The sequence below is a fragment of the Lepidochelys kempii genome, chromosome 25 (genome assembly GCF_965140265.1).
Source record: "Lepidochelys kempii isolate rLepKem1 chromosome 25, rLepKem1.hap2, whole genome shotgun sequence".
Classification (NCBI taxonomy): Eukaryota; Metazoa; Chordata; order Testudines; family Cheloniidae; genus Lepidochelys; species Lepidochelys kempii.
Window position 1 is genome coordinate 3,179,971 of NC_133280.1, and position 16,985 is coordinate 3,196,955.

Below are 16,985 nucleotides of genomic sequence, written 5' to 3' on the forward strand. Positions count from 1 at the left end.
CTCTCAAACTCCCCTGGTTGTGGTCCCATTCGCTAGTTCCCCTTGGTCGCTTAGCCTCTGGCTTTTAAGGCCTTCCCTTCTAGGTCAGCCCTTTATCTTCTAGTATAATGCTCAGTTTCAGGCATTTATACAATCTGACATATGTGCTGACATTTCTGAGGCTTGTTTGAAGCCTAAATTGTTTTTTTTAAATAGAGCTTAAGCCTTAGTGAAATTGTGTTAGGCTGATTCTGAAAAAACAAAAGGACTTTTGCACATGAAGAGTTTATCAGGGTCCTTTCTCATGTGCACTCAAGTAACTAAACCCCAGATTTCAGAGTAACAGCCGTGTTAGTCTGTATTCGCAAAAAGAAAAGGAGTACTTGTGGCACCTTAGAGACTAACCAATTTATTAGAGCATAAGCTTTCGTGAGCTACAGCTCACTTCCTCAGATGCATATCGTGGAAACTGCAGCAGGCTTTATATATACACAGAGAATATGAAACAATACCTATTCCCACCCCACTGTCCTGCTGGTAATAGCTTATCTAAAGTGATCATCAGGTGGGCCATTTCCAGCACAAATCCAGGTTTTCTCACCCTCCACCCCCCCCCCCCCCCCACAAATTCACTCTCCTGCTGGTGATAGCCCATCCAAAGTGACAACTCTTTACACAATGTGCATGACAATCAAGTTGGGCTATTTCCTGCACAAATCCAGGTTTTCTCACATCCCCCCCACCCCCATACACACACAAACTCACTCTCCTGCTGGTAATAGCTCATCCAAACTGACCACTCTTCAAGTTAAAATCCAAGTTAAACCAGAACATCTGGGGGGGGAGGGGTAGGAAAAAATAAGAGGAAACAGGCTACCTTGCATAATGACTTAGCCACTCCAAGTCTCTATTTAAGCCTAAATTAATAGTATCCAATTTGCAAATGAATTCCAATTCAGCAGTTTCTCGCTGGAGTCTGGATTTGAAGTTTTTTTGTTTTAAGATAGCGACCTTCATGTCTGTGATCGCGTGGCCAGAGAGATTGAAGTGTTCACCAACTGGTTTATGAATGTTATAATTCTTGACATCTGATTTGTGTCCATTTATTCTTTTACGTAGAGACTGTCCAGTTTGACCAATGTACATGGCAGAGGGGCATTGCTGGCACATGATGGCATAGATCACATTGGTGGATGTGCAGGTGAACGAGCCTCTGATAGCGTGGCTGATGTTATTAGGCCCTGGGATGGTGTCCCCTGAATAGATATGTGGGCACAATTGGCAACGGGCTTTGTTGCAAGGATAAGTTCCTGGGTTAGTGGTTCTGTTGTGTGGTATGTGGTTGTTGGTGAGTATTTGCTTCAGGTTGCGGGGCTGTCTGTAGGCAAGGACTGGCCTGTCTCCCAAGATTTGTGAGAGTGTTGGGTCATCCTTTAGGATAGGTTGTAGATCCTTAATAATGCGTTGGAGGGGTTTTAGTTGGGGGCTGAGTAAACCCCAGATGATTTACATGTAAGCAGAGTCTGAATGAGCTCTCCTCTGACATCTAGTGGTGAGCTGTGGAAAAAACCTTCAGGAGGTGATCTCATTTGCATGGACACACCCACCTTGCCTAGGTGCTCAGCATGATAGGATTGCTTGCCCAAATGATCATTTGTGGTTTGTGTTGGATTCCCCCCGGTCTCCCTGTTATTGGGGCAGCAGGTTTGTAGAAATTTTGGTGGTGCCCAAAGGGGGGTGCCCCCCCACCTGCATAAGGCTCTGCGAGGGAGTTTGGGTGCGGGGAGGAGGTCTGAGGTGCAGGCCCTGGGCTGGGGCAAGGATTGGGGTGTAGGATGGTTGAGAGGTTGGGCTCTGGGATAGAGTCTGGGTGCTGGGTACAGGCTCTGGGATGGAGTTAGGGTGTAGGCTCTGGGTTGAGGCAAGGGGTGGGGTTGTAGGAGGGAGTTTGGGTGCAGGAGGGGGTGTGTGGGAAGGGGGTGGGGGTACAGGCTCTGGGCTGGAGTTTGGGTGCTGGGTGCAGGCTCTGGGCTGGGGTAGGGGCTGGAGGTGCAGGAGGGGGTGAGGGGTGCAGGCTCTGGGAGGGAGTTTGGGGGCTGGAGAGGGTTGTGGGAAAGGGGAGGGGGGTGCGGCGCTTACAGGAAGGGGACTGCCATCACATGTGGCTTTCTTCCTCCCCTGCTGCCCCTCACCATAGCCACACTGGGGGTGGGGGATGGGGCTGCCCCTTGCCCAGTGTTGGGCAGGAGTTGTGGCTGGGGGGGGGGGCGCCAGGGGAAGATCACAGGCCCCAACACTCACCGAAGCCCCAGCAGCTGCTCAGGTGAGTGAGGTCCACCCCCGATGTCTCCCGCCGGAAGCCCCCTCAGCGTCTCCTCTGGGTGGGTGCAAGGGGAAGGGAGGACTGCCAGCGTGTGCGTGCTCCCTCCCGATGCGCAGCAACAGCAGCTGCCTCAGCCTGCCATTGGCACTGCTCTTGTGCTGTGCTGGAGCCTTAAGCAACAGCCCTATTGGGATCCAGGAAGTGGGCAGGCAAGGGAGAGCCATGCTGCTTTCATGCAGGCAGGGATGCTCCGGGGCCCAGTGAGGCGGGCGGTGGGGTGAGGCAGGTGGGGGCCGGGGGCGGCTCCAGGCAGGGCTGGGGGAGAGACCCAGTTCCAAACATTGGTGGAGCAGGGCCCCCAACCCTGGGCCTGGGCACCACAGGTCCATACAACGTGCCGCCCCTGGGGGCGGGAGTGATAAAGGGTTGTCATCCTTGTCGTGTGAGCTCAGGCCCCAGAACTGTCCCCGGCCCACCCTGATGGAGGGACTCACCCTCAACGCAACGGCGCTGGCTAGGCAGGGGACACGGGTTCCAAAGCCCGGTGAATTGAAAGGACGAGTGAATGGGCTGCGTAAGGGCTCTAGAACCTCTTTGAGCTTTTCTCTCGCCACAGAATAACGAAAGAGCTGGCTGCGGCTCGGCTGAGCGTCCCGTCACACGCTACAGCGCTGAACTCCCCCATACTGAGGTCGAGGTCTTAGGGCGACTTGGGGACAGCGTGCACCAGCGCCCCCCAGCAGCTAAAGTCACCGAGAGCTGCCTTCGGGGGAGCCCTGAAGCCATCCTGGCGTGGTCTGGTGGAGAGGGCCAGAGCCCGCAGGCAGGTGTGCGGTGGGGGAACAGCTGTTTGTCTGGCCCCTGGCTCAGCGCCATGCCCAGCCCGACCGCCCGCAGCCACCGGCCTGACCCCCAGACACGGCCCCCCCAGCCCCGCACGCCCAGCCCGACCCCCCGCAGCCACCGGCCCGACCCCGGACACGGCCCCCCAGCCCCGCACGCCCAGCCCGACCCCCCGCAGCCACCGGCCCGACCCCGGACACGGCCCCCCAGCACCGCACGCCCAGCCCGACCCCCCGCAGCCACCGGCCCGACCCCAGACACGGCCCCCCAGCCCCGCACGCCCAGCCCGACCCCCCGCAGCCACCGGCCCGACCCCGGACACGGCCCCCCAGCACCGCACGCCCAGCCCGACCCCCCGCAGCCACCGGCCCGACCCCCGGACACGGCCCCCCAGCACCGCACACACCGGCCCGACCCCAGACACGGCCCCCCAGCCCCGCCCGACCCCCCGCAGCCACCGGCCCGACCCCGGACACGGCCCCCCAGCCCCGCACGCCCAGCCCGACCCCCCGCAGCCACCGGCCCGACCCCCGGACACGGCCCCCCAGCACCGCACACACCGGCCCGACCCCAGACACGGCCCCCCAGCACCGCACGCCCAGCCCGACCCCCCGCAGCCACCGGCCCGACCCCAGACACGGCCCCCCAGCCCCGCACGCCCAGCCCGACCGCCCGCAGCCACCGGCCCGACCCCGGACACGGCCCCCCAGCCCCGCACGCCCAGCCCGACCCCCCGCAGCCACCGGCCCGACCCCGGACACGGCCCCCCAGCACCGCACGCCCAGCCCGACCCCCCGCAGCCACCGGCCCGACCCCGGACACGGCCCCCCAGCCCCGCACGCCCAGCCCGACCCCCCGCAGCCACCGGCCCGACCCCCCGCAGCCACCGGCCCGACCCCGGACACGGCGCCGCCGCCGCCAGCAGCAGCAGAGACTTCAGGCCCCGGCGCCGCCCTGGGTCTCGCGCCCCCACCGCTCTCGTCTCGCGCCGAGCCCGGGAACGGCCCCCCGACGTCAGCGTCCCGAACCACGTGGCCGCAGGGGGGCGCTGCCGCCAGGGGCGCGGCCCCGCCCCTTTCCCGGCGTGCTCCGGGGCACGGCGCGGGGCGGCCGCTGCTTGCACAAAGGGGCTGCGCGGAGGAAATGGCGGCCGTGGGGACTGAGGGCAGCGGCAAAATGGAGGAGACGGCGGCAGCCAACGGGGCAGGCAGCGCCGGGGACGGGCCGCCCAAGAGGTGAGGCGCCGCCGGCGGAACCCGGTCCCCACGGGGCTCGGCCCCGGGCGTGTTGCGGGCGGCTGCCTGGCCGGGCGAGCAGGAGGCCGGGCGAGCAGGAGGCCGCGTCCCCGCGTGTGGGGGCCGGGGCCTCGGGCCGGCGCGGCTGCGGGCGGGGGGCTCGGTGGACGGAAGGAACCGGGGCTGGAAGCGGCGGCCTGGCTGAGGGGCGGCGTGGGGCCCGGCAGAATGGGGGTGTAGGAGCAGGGGCAGTGCGGGAGGCTGGGGGTCTGGGTGTGGGTACTGGGGGCTGGGGTAGGATGGCATGGGTGCGGGAGGCTGGGGGTCTGGCTGGGTGTGGGGGCTGGGGTAGGATTACGTGGGTGTGGGAGACTGGGGGTCTGGGTGTGGGTACTGGGGGCTGGGGTAGGATGGCATGGGTGCGGGAGGCTGGGGGTCTGGCTGGGTGTGGGGGCTGGGGTAGGATTACGTGGGTGTGGGAGACTGGGGGTCTGGGTGTGGGTACTGGGGGGTGGGGTAGGATGGCATGGGTGCGGGAGGCTGGGGGTCTGGCTGGGTGTGGGGGCTGGGGGGTGGGGTAGGATGGCATGGGTGTGGGAGGCTGGGGGTCTGGCTGGGTGTGGGTACTGGGGGCTGGGGTAGGATTACGTGGGTGTGGGAGACTGGGGGTCTGGGTGTGGGTACTGGGGGGTGGGGTAGGATGGCATGGGTGTGGGAGGCTGGGGGTCTGGCTGGGTGTGGGGGCTGGGGGGTGGGGTAGGATGGCATGGGTGTGGGAGGCTGGGGGTCTGGCTGGGTGTGGGTACTGGGGGCTGGGGTAGGATGGCATGGGTGTGGGAGGCTGGGGGTCTGGCTGGGTGTGGGTACTGGGGGCTGGGGTAGGATGGCATGGGTGCGGGAGGCTGGGGGTCTGGCTGGGTGTGGGTACTGGGGGCTGGGGTAGGATGGCATGGGTGCGGGAGGCTGGGGGTCTGGCTGGGTGTGGGTACTGGGGGCTGGGGTAGGATGGCATGGGTGCGGGAGGCTGGGGGTCTGGCTGGGTGTGGGTACTGGGGGCTGGGGTAGGATGGCATGGGTGCGGGAGGCTGGGGGTCTGGCTGGGTGTGGGGGCTGGGGTAGGATTACGTGGGTGTGGGAGGCTGGGGGTCTGGCTGGCTGAGGGCACGGGGGCTGGGGTAGGATGGTGTGGGTGTGGGGGTCTGGCTGAATGTGTGCAGTGGGGGGTGGGGTTGGATGGTGTTGGCGTGCTTTTCCTTCCTCACAAGGTTAGCTTGCTGCATTTTTATTTAAAAAGAAAAGTGTTTATGGGCATTGCTTGGGGTGCTGTCCTCTTAGGCTTGTTACCTTTTCCTGATGCTTGTCCTGTTAGATTACTTGATTATATAGCTATTTTGCCTGTTTTTGGTTAAGTGGCATGGCTGAGGCAGCTGGGGATGTTAAATTGAGACCTGTGTTTCATGCAGTGCAGTAATGTCATTAGGGTCTCATGTTTTTGGTCTCTAAGATCAGGTGGGATCTTAATAAATCCCTACTCTTCATTATTGAGCCTACTAAGCAGGTTTGGGACTTCAGATCAGCTTCTTGGTATCTGGACATTGTTCCCTGGCTGGAGGGTGAAGCAGAAGAGTCATGGTGCTGACAAATTCTCTTGCTCCCATCTTGACGTAAAGGAGGGTGCAGGTCTTGGTGTCTGTGATGAAGCGGGACTGTTCTTAATGTTTCCTTTGAATATTGTGGGGGTGCCTCAGTTTCCCCTATGGCAGTTCTTAAGTATCTAGGTGGTGGGATAAGGGTGTATGATTGTTGCAGAGCCCTGGAGGGCAGGTGTGTGCAGGGGTCTGGACACAGAGAATGGCCGACACCCTGTTTCCTGGCAACTGATGGCCTGGGTCCTTCCCCCCCTGCAAGGTGAGAGCTACAGGGTTGGAGAACAAAGGAATCTGGTGACTTCCTGGCCCAGGAAAGAGACACAGCCTAGAGGAGGAGGAGGGGCTGGAGGGGGAGTCAGTTTGGGGCTGGCTGGGGACATGGAGTGAAGTGCAGACGTGGTTGTCTGGCTCACTGCCTCCCAAAATGGACCCAGCTGAGGGGTCCTGTTCTCTGCACGTACAGACTCTGTGTTAGACCGTGTTCCTGTCGTCTAATAAACCTTCTGTTTTACTGGCTAGCTGAGAGTCACGTCTGACTGTGGAATTGGGGGGCAGGACCCTCTGGCTTCCCCAGGACCCCGCCTGGGTGGAGTTGCTGTGGGAAGCACACGGAGGGGCAGAGGATGCTGAATGCTCCGAGGTCAGACCAAGGAAGGTGGAAGCTGTGTGTCCTGTAGACAGTCTGCTCACAGACAGGAGACTTCCCCGGAGTCCTGACTGGCTTCGTAGGGAGCAGTTCCAGAACATCGCCTGGGGACTCCGTGACAGTGTCTACTGCTAGTATTTCTTCTGTGGTGTTGTCTTGGTATCAGGGACTGTGGAAGCTCTGCTAGTAACCTCTGATTCTTCCTCCACTAGGAAGACTGAGGAATGCATACTCATGTGCCTCCATATGTCATATTCAGTCAAGCCTAGCTGCTACCAGTTATTTTGTAGGCTTCAGCATCAGGAAAAGTGAGATGCTGGTTCTCAGTGAATGGCCCTGTTGCTGTTAGAGATGCAGCTTGTGCCATGGTTTCCTGATGCCTTGAATCAGTCAGGCCTTATTATCCTAGCATTATTGAGTTAGACCATAATAAGGGTCATTACTCTTAAACACAGAGGCAAAGTAAATACTGTTTATCTCTGGGGTTTAAAATGTATAGATTCCTATACCAAACTCATCACCATACTATCTGAGCACCTTCCAATAGTGCATTTAGCAATACAACTAATATCTGCAATGTGTTGTGTTCTCACATCCTCTCTTGAGGGAGAGAAGTGTGTGCAGTGGTGTGTCTTGTTTTAGAATTCTTTTAAGATGTATATACACATAATTTCTATTTTTGCTAAACAAGGGATGGTTAAAGTGATGTACCTTGCACTTTGAGTGGAAGGTTCGGAGGTATGTGACAGTCCTTAATTCCTGTGAGAGTTCATTCTAGTCTTGGGTCAGCCACTGAGTTCTGTCTCATGCATAGATTACTCCTGAGGGAATTCTGTGCTAAAAAATTAAAAGTACTGCTCTCAGTATTTTAAAATTTTGTAGAACTCTGTATTTTATTTACCAAAACATAATATAATCACATTTTCAATTATTTAAAATACCCATCAGAAAGTATGTTTGTAACAATACAAACAATAAAAAGATTCAGGAAATGTCTTTTGATAAATAGATTCCTTACTAGGTATATTAGCACATCTCTATGGTTCCACAGTGAGACAGAGTGACAGTCATGCATACCCAGCCCTGCCCCCCTCATCCAGGTGTCGGGCAAGCAGGCCCAGCCTGGCAGGATCCAAATGTGGAGGGGCTTAGTGTGTGTAGGGGGATCGAGGTGTGGCATGAATTCTTTATGGGGCAGTCTTGGTGTGGGTGGCTTGGTGGAGGATCTCCATGTGAGGTGAATCTGGAAGTATTAGGGCTTGTTGAAGGTGCAGGGGGAATGAGAATTCCTGGGGCGTGGATCCAAGTGAAGGTGGTTGGGGCTCAGTTGGGGGCAGGGGAGGAGGAGGATGAGGCTTGGCAGGGGGGTCTAGGTACAGTGGGGGGTCTGGATGGGGGTTGGACAGATGAGGGGCAGCTCCCCCATACAGTGACCCCTTCCCCTGTGGCTGGGAGCAATGGGGTCAGGAAGTGGGGGTGTGTGTGAAGAGCTTTCTGAAGTTGGGGAGGTTCCTGGAGGTGGGTCTGACCTGACCCCAGGAGCAGACTAAGTCCTGTCACTGTCTCTCCTCTCCTCTTCTCCCCCCCCCCCCCCCAGCCTCCTGAGGTGGTGATTTACATCTCCCCCAGCTGCTCCTGATGCCCAGACCAGATGTGCCCCCTTCTCCCCCGACTGCTGCTTGGAAGGTGCATGTGAATCAATTTATCTGCGAGGGACATTAATTCTGTGCTTGTGTAGTGATGGAGAATTCCCCTAGGAGTAATAAGTCACCTTCCCTTATTGTAGAAAATTCACTTGTTCCTGAGGAGTGAAGTGGTTGAGAATAGTCTTCATCTTAGACCTTTAGAGCAACCTCTTAGATATACTGGGCCCAGGCCATCAAATTCCTTGAGGATAAGGACAGAGACCTTGAACTTGATTTGATATTCTATGAGAGGCCAGTGCAGGGAGCAGAGGACAGGTGTGATGTATTAATGGGAGCCACTGTTTCTGAGGAGATTGTGACAGCATTCTTTATCAGTTGGAGTTCTCGAAGTGTGGAATACTGCATGCCCAACTATATTGCATTGCTGTAGTCCAGCTGAGAAGTAACAAGTGTTAATAATGGACACTAGATGATCATGATGGTCCCTTCTGGCCTTAAAGTCTGAGACCAGTTTGCCTAGTGGCTGCGTGCAGATGTTGAATAGGAATGGGGAGAGATCCTTGTGTTTTCTGCCATTGACTCTTGAGTTTTCATCCATCTTTTCATATGGTCCAGGGTGTCAGAAAACTAAGGAGATCTGTGTGTGTGTGATAGAGAGGAAAGGTAGCCAAGTCTAGCACATAATTTGTCAGATCCTTGACTCCTTGTCCTGTTGGTGGAGAACAGCTGTCGTTTGGAATTTGGAGTCCATGAGTTCTTATGGTTGAAATAAGATCATGGGACTGTCTTGTTGCCTTGGAGCTGGAAGAGCTCTGACCATTGACTCCGGGCTTTCTGGCCTACCATAAATTTATGGCAACCAAAATTTGGTTTGTAAACAGCTGTCATCTCAGTCTTAGGGGCTCAGTAAAACAGGAAGATGAGTATGTGGAGGATGAGCCAGAAACAATTCTTTCATCTTTGTCCCCACCAGAAAAGCAGCTAGTGCTTCCCCTTCTAGTGATATGCTTTTCTGAGGCCTTAGACATAGGGTATGTCTACACTACGGAATAAGGTCAAATTTATAGAAGTTGTTTTTTTAGAAATCGGTTTTATATATTCGTGTGTGTCCCCCCACAGAAAATCTCTAAGTGCATTAACTCGGCGGAGCGCTTCCACAGTACCGAGGCTAGAGTCGACTTCCGGAGCGTTGCACTGTGGGTAGCTATCCCACAGTTCCTGCAGTCTCCGCTGCCCATTGGAATTCTGGGTTGAGATCCCAATGCCTGATGGGGCTAAAACATTGTCGCGGGTGGTTCTGGGTACATATCGTCAGGCCCCCGTTCCCTCCCTCCCTCCATGAAAGCAAGGGCAGACAATCGTTTCGCGCCTTTTTTCCTGAGTTGCCGTGGTATGGCGTCTGCACAGGTAAGCATGGAGCCCGCTCAGGTAACCGTCACCCTATGTCTCCTGGGCGCTGGCAGACGCGGTATGGAATTGCTACACAGTAGCAGCAACCCCTTGCCTTGTGGTAGCAGACGGTACAGTACGACTGGTAGCCGTCATCGTCATGTCCGAGGTGCTCCTGGCCACGTCGGCTGGGAGCGCCTGGGCAGACATGGGCGCAAGGACTAAATTTGGAGTGACTTGACCAGGTCATTCTCTTTAGTCCTGCAGTCAGTCCTATTGAACCGTCTTATGGTGAGCGGGCAGGCGATACGGATTGCTAGCAGTCGTACTGTACCATCTTCTGCCGAGCAGCCATTTAATGTGGATGGCATGCAGTCCTTCTGCACCGTCTGCTGCCAGCCAAAGATGTAAAAGATAGATGGAGTGGATCAAAACAAGAAATAGACCAGATTTGTTTTGTATTCATTTGCTTCCCCCCCTCCCCTGTCCAGGGGACTCATTCTTCTAGGTCACACTGCAGTCACTCACAGAGAAGGTGCAGCAAGGTAAATCTAGCTATGTATCAATCAGAGGCCAGGCTAACCTTCTTGTTCCAATAAGAACGATAACTTAGGTGCACCATTTCTTATTGGAACCCTCCGTGAAGTCCTGCCTGAAATACTCCTTGATGTAAAGACACCCCCTTTGTTGATTTTAGCTCCCTAAAGCCAACCCTGTAAGCCGTGTTGTCAGTCGCCCCTCCCCCCGTCAGAGCAACGGCAGACAATCGTTCCGCGCCTTTTTTCTGTGCGGACGCCATACCAAGGCAAGCATGGAGGCCGCTCAGCTCACTTTGGCAATTAGGAGCACATTAAACACCACACGCATTATCCAGCAGTATATGCAGCACCAGAACCTGGCAAAGCGATACTGGGCGAGGAGGCGACGTCAGCGCGGTCACGTGAGTGATCAGGACATGGACACAGATTTCTCTGAAAGCATGGGCCCTGCCAATGCATGCATCATGGTGCTAATGGGGCAGGTTCATGCTGTGGAACGCCGATTCTGGGCTTGGGAAACAAGCACAGACTGGTGGGACTGCATAGTGTTGCAGGTCTGGGACGATTCCCAGTGGCTGCGAAACTTTCACATGTGTAAGGGCACTTTCATGGAACTTTGTGACTTGCTTTCCCCTGCCCTGAGGCGCATGAATACCAAGATGAGAGCAGCCCTCACAGTTGAGAAGCGAGTGGCGATAGCCCTGTGGAAGCTTGCAACGCCAGACAGCTACCGGTCAGTTGGGAATCAATTTGGAGTGGGCAAATCTACTGTGGGGGCTGCTGTGATGCAAGTAGCCCACGCAATCAAAGATCTGCTGATATCAAGGGTAGTGACCCTGGGAAATGTGCAGGTCATAGTGGATGGCTTTGCTGCAATGGGATTCCCTAACTGTGGTGGGACTATAGACGGAACCCATATCCCTATCTTGGCACCGGAGCACCAAGCTGCCGAGTACATAAACCGCAAGGGGTACTTTTCGATAGTGCTGCAAGCTCTGGTGGATCACAAAGGACGTTTCACCAACATCAACGTGGGATGGCCGGGAAAGGTGCATGATGCTCGCATCTTCAGGAATTCTGGTCTGTTTCAAAAGCTGCAGGAAGGGACTTTATTCCCAGACCAGAAAATAACTGTTGGGGATGTTGAAATGCCTATATGTATCCTTGGGGACCCAGCTTACCCCTTAATGCCATGGCTCATGAAGCCGTACACAGGCAGCCTGGACAGTAGTCAGGAGCTGTTCAACTACAGGCTGAGCAAGTGCAGAATGGTGGTAGAATGTGCATTTGGACGTTTAAAGGCGCGCTGGCGCAGTTTACTGACTCGCTTAGACCTCAGCGAAACCAATATTCCCACTGTTATTACTGCTTGCTGTGCGCTCCACAATATCTGTGAGAGTAAGGGGGAGACGTTTATGGCGGGGTGGGAGGTTGAGGCAAATCGCCTGGCTGCTGGTTACGCGCAGCCAGACACCAGGGTGGTTAGAAGAGCACAGGAGGGCGCGGTACGCATCAGAGAAGCTTTGAAAACCAGTTTCATGACTGGCCAGGCTACGGTGTGAAAGTTCTGTTTGTTTCTCCTTGATGAAACCCCCCACCCCTTGGTTCACTCTACTTCCCTGTAAGCTAACCACCCGCCCCTCCTCCCTTCAATCACCGCTTGCAGAGGCAATAAAGTCATTGTTGCTTCACATTCATGCATTCTTTATTCATTCATCACACAAATAGGGGGATGACTACCAAGGTAGCCCAAGAGGGGTGGTGGAGGAGGGAAGGAAAATGCCGCACAGCACTTTAAGCACAGCACTTTAAAAGTTTACAACTTTAAAATTTATTGAATGACAGCCTTCTTTTTTTTGGGCAATCCTCTGTGGTGGAGTGGCTGGTTGGCCGGAGGCCCCCCCACCGCGTTCTTGGGCATCTGGGTGTGGAGGCTATGGAACTTGGGGAGGAGGGCGGTTGGTTACAGAGGGGCTGCAGTGGCAGTCTGTGCTCCAGCTGCCTTTGCTGCAGCTCAACCATACACTGGAGCATACTGGTTTGGTCCTGCAGCAGCCTCAGCATTGAATCCTGCCTCCTCTCATCACGCTGCCACCACATTTGAGCTTCAGCCCTCTCTTCAGCCCGCCACCTCTCCTCCCGGTCATTTTGTGCTTTCCTGCACTCTGACATTATTTGCCTCCACGCATTCGTCTGTGCTCTGTCAGTGTGGGAGGACAGCATGAGCTCGGAGAACATTTCATTGCGAGTGCGTTTTTTTCTTTCTAAGCTTCACTAGCCTCTGGGAAGGAGAAGATCCTGTGATCATTAAAACACATGCAGCTGGTGGAGGAAAAAAAAAGGGGACAGCTGTATTTAAAAAGACACATTTTATAAAACAGTGGCTACACTCTTTCAGGGTAAACCTTGCTGTTAACATTACATACATAGCACATGTGCTTTCGTTACAAGGTCGCATTTTGCCTCCTCCCACCGCGTGACTACCCCCTCAACCTTCCCCCCTCCCTGTGGCTAACAGCGGGGAACATTTCTGTTTAGCCACAGGCAAACAGCCCAGCAGGAATGGGCTCCTCTGAGTGTCCCCTGAAGAAAAGCACTCTATTTCAACCAGGTGACCATGAATTATATCTCACTCTCCTGAGGATAACACAGAGAGATAAAGAACAGATGTTGTTTGAATGCCAGCAAACATACACTGCATTGCTTTGTTCTACGATTCCCGAGTATGTGTTACTGGCCTGGAGTGGTAAAGTGTCCTACCATGAAGGACACAATAAGGCTGCCCTCCCCAGAAACCTTTTGCAAAGGCTTTAGGACTAAATCTAGGAGAACCGCAAATGCCAGGGCAAAGTAATCCTTTCACATGCTTGCTTTTAAACCATGTATAGTATTTTAAAAGGTACACTCACCAGAGGTCCCTTCTCCGCCTGCTGGGTCCAGGAGGCAGCCTTGGGTGGGTTTGGGGGGTACTGGCTCCAGGTCTAGGGTGAGAAACAGTTCCTGGCTGTCGGGAAAACCGGTTTCTCCGCTTGCTTGCTGTGAGCTATCTACAACCTCAACCACCTCCTCCTCATCATCTTCGTCCCCAAAACCTGCTTCCGTATTGCCTCCATCTCCATTGAAGGAGTCAAACAACATGGCTGGGGTAGTGGTGGCTGAACCCCCTAAAATGGCATATAGCTCATCATAGAAGCGGCATGTTTGGGGCTCTGACCCAGAGCGGCTGTTCGCCTCTCTGGTTTTCTGGTAGGCTTGCCTCAGCTCCTTCAGTTTCACACGGCACTGCTTCGGGTCCCTGTTATGGCCTCTATCCTTCATGCCCTGGGAGATTTTGACAAAGGTTTTGGCATTTCGAAAACTGGAACGGAGTTCTGATAGCACGGATTCCTCTCCCCAAACAGCGATCAGATCCCGTACCTCCTGTTCGGTCCATGCTGGAGCTCTTTTGCGATTCTGGGACTCCATCATGGTCACCTGTGCTGATGAGCTCTGCATGGTCACCTGCAGCTTGCCACGCTGGCCAAACAGGAAATGAGATTCAAAAGTTTGCGGTTCTTTTCCTGTCTACCTGGCCAGTGCATCTGAGTTGAGAGTGCTGTCCAGAGCGGTCATAATGGAGCACTCTGGGATAGCTCCCGGAGGCCAATACCATCGAATTGTGTCCACAGTACCCCAAATTCGAGCCGGCAACGTCGATTTAAGCGCTAATCCACTTGTCAGGGGTGGAGTAAGGAAATCGATTTTAAGAGCCCTTTAAGTCGAAATAAAGGGCTTCATTTTGTGGACGGGTGCAGGTTTACATCGATTTAATGCTGCTAAATTCGACCTAAAGTCCTGGTGTAGACCAGGGCTTAGAACTCACTGATTCAGCAAAAAAAAGCCCATGGATTTCTTATGTTCTGCAGAACAAGCAATTGGGGATGTGACCACTTACATGTGGCTCACTACCCCCCAGGTCTTTCCTCTTCCCTCACTCTCCCCTCCCTTTTATAACCAAGCACACCAAGCTTTTCTCAAGGACCGAATTTGAATATTTTCACTTTTATGATTTTTTTAGCTCTGATAGTGACTAGAGCCTCTTGTGATGTAAGCTTAGTTTTTGGCCACTTCGCAGGTGAGACTTCGCAGTTATTGAGCAGCGATGGCAAGATGACTGCCTTCAGTGAGACACGCTGCTTTATAAATAAGGACATCCACTACTTTTTGGTTAGAGAAGCAGAGTTCTTCCTGACTTCATGTGAGACTGAACTTTTTTCCAGAGGGAGGTGTTCTGCCTCTAGGGGCAGGTCGTCAGTTGGATAAAGCTCCATACAGCAAAGTTGAGTCAAGATGTGAAAGGCACAGTCACTGAATGTCTCCCACCTTGTCCAGGAGAAGGACTCTACCAATACTCCTTTCTAACCTTTGGTGTCTTCACCACCAGGTTTTCATGAAACAGCTGTCTGTGGCAACGGGCTTTCTTGGATGTCTGGATATTTGTATCTGACTGTAGCTAGCACACACTGCAAGATGTACCTCAGGCCAGCCAGGTCTACACTCAGAAGTTAAGTTGACCCAGCTACATTGTTCAGGGGTGTGAAAAATCCACACACTTGAATGACATAGTTAAGCCAACCTAACCCTTGGAGTAGATAGTGCTAGGTTGCCGGAAGAATTCTTCCATTGCCTAGTTACCTCCTCTTGGGGAGGTGTGGGAAAGTGTTTACACTGAAGTGCTACAATGGCATAGATCCAGCGCTGCAGCTGTGCCACTGTAGCATTTCAAGTGTAGACAAGCCCTCAGAAAAGTGTGTAAAGCATCCTGAGTCCTTAGGGTTTGCCTAAACAAGTCCACTCTCATTCCACCACAAAATGCTGAATTCACTGGAGCCTTAAGAGGCTCCATAGCTGAAAAGCTTGCTTAAGAGGATTTTTCATACCATTAGGGAGACCGTGTCCTTTGAGAGGTTCCCATTGTAAACCTGTAGCTTTTTTTTTCTACAGGTGGTAAGCCTTGTGTTCATGTGACTCTATTTGCCAGGCTACATCTTGGGAGTCTGCATGGTGTACTGCCTTAACCACTTGGATACCTGGGCCACAGTACCTCAGAATATTAAAGATTCTCTTCTGTTCAGGATGAAAGAGGAACATTGCTATTGGGGTTTCCATCTTACCTACCTCACTGGCTTTTTTGCAGTATTGGTCATGTCTCAGGGTGGTTGGAGGTACTCAAACTCGCCTTGGGGTGTCCACTATGGCTTGTTCTTCCAAGATTTGGGGATTCATGGGGACAGTTCTTAAAGGAAAATAACTCTTAAATACCATAGTTACTGACCTTTTTAGACTGCCCAAATGGATCCCTGCTCATGTTCCCCACTTCAGAGCATCAAGTTAGATTCCTAAATCACTTGAAAGAAAGTAGTTGAAGCCACTTCCTTGAGGTTGGTTGTCCGAACAGACATTGGTTTCTAGGAGAGCTGAGCATGTGTAACATGATTGTGCTCACTCAAAGAATTTGGATTCCTATAGTCAATCGTCCTAAAAAAAACACAGAGGTCTTGTCTACGCTACAGGGTTTTGTCAACACAAGTTACGCTGACAATCAAAAACCAGTATAATTACATCCCTTGTGCATGTTCATACAGTGCTCCTTCTGTCAGCAGAGCACGTGGACAATTGGTGTTCTAGCATTGATGGAGAGCAGTGCACTGTGGGTAGCTATCCCACTGTGCTACTCGCCACCTTCTGCAGCTACGAGTTGTGGGAGGTGGAATGGATCGCAGTGGATCATGGGTGTGGGTTCAGTGTCCCATAATGCAGTTTTTTCTGTCCCATCATTCCATGGGTTTCTGACCGCATTTTGCGGCATTTTTCAACAACCCCTCTTTACTGTGGGCCTGCCAACTCTGTCTGAAAGGATGGATCCTGCACTGCTCTCAACTGTTGTGGTCACTGTTATGAACCCATTGTGGCTCGTCATGCAGTATATGATGAGCACCCAATCTGAACAGGAATCAGAGGTTCCTGATCTGCTGTGTGCTATGGAAAGAAACACCAGATTACTTTTGGTATTCATGGAGCAGCTGCACATGGACTGTTGCTTTTCGACTGAGTGGTGGTATCGTAGTGTTATGTAGGTCTGGTATGACGAGCAGTGGCTGCAGAAAGAGCCACTTTTCTGGAACTTTGTGCGGAGCTTGTCCCAGCACTGTGGTGCAAGGACACCAAAATGAGAGCTGCCCTCTCGGTGGAGAAGTGCATGATGATCACTGTGTGGAAGCTGGCAACTCCAGACTTCTTCTGGTCCGTTGTGAATCAGTTTGGTGTTGGAAAATTGACTGCTGGGGCTGTGTTAATACAAGTGTGCAGAGCCATAAATCACATTTTGCTGTGAAGGACTGACTCTCTTGGCAAAATCCATGAAATGATGGATGGCTTTGCAGCAATGGGTTTTCCTACCTGCAGCAAGGCGATAGATGGCATGCATATCCCAATTTTCATGTCGGACTGTCTTGCGATGGAGTACAATAGAAAATGGGTACTTCTCTATGGTATTGCGTATATGGTTTCAGTGACATCAATGTGGGGTGGTCCAGGAAAGTGCATGACGCACGCATCTTCAGGAACACTGGCCTGTACAGAAAGGCTCCCTTTCCAGACCATAAGATCCCAATGGGGGGATGTTGAAATGAACATAATGAACCTGAGACCTAGCGTACCCTATACTACCATGTCTCATGAAGCCTTACACGGGAAA

General features: G+C 53.6%; 1 protein-coding gene across 1 annotated transcript in view; it reads left to right on the forward strand.

Annotated features, from left to right (window-relative positions):
- The first annotated feature begins 4,208 nt into the window (after positions 1-4,208).
- The window catches only part of LOC140903283 (heterogeneous nuclear ribonucleoprotein M-like), a 34,029-nt gene continuing 21,252 nt past the window's right edge, over positions 4,209-16,985 (forward strand). Inside the window, exon 1 of the mRNA XM_073324315.1 lies at positions 4,209-4,380. Within this exon, the coding sequence (XP_073180416.1) occupies positions 4,289-4,380 (92 nt within the window). The 5' untranslated portion in view covers positions 4,209-4,288. The remainder of the gene's footprint in view (positions 4,381-16,985) is intronic.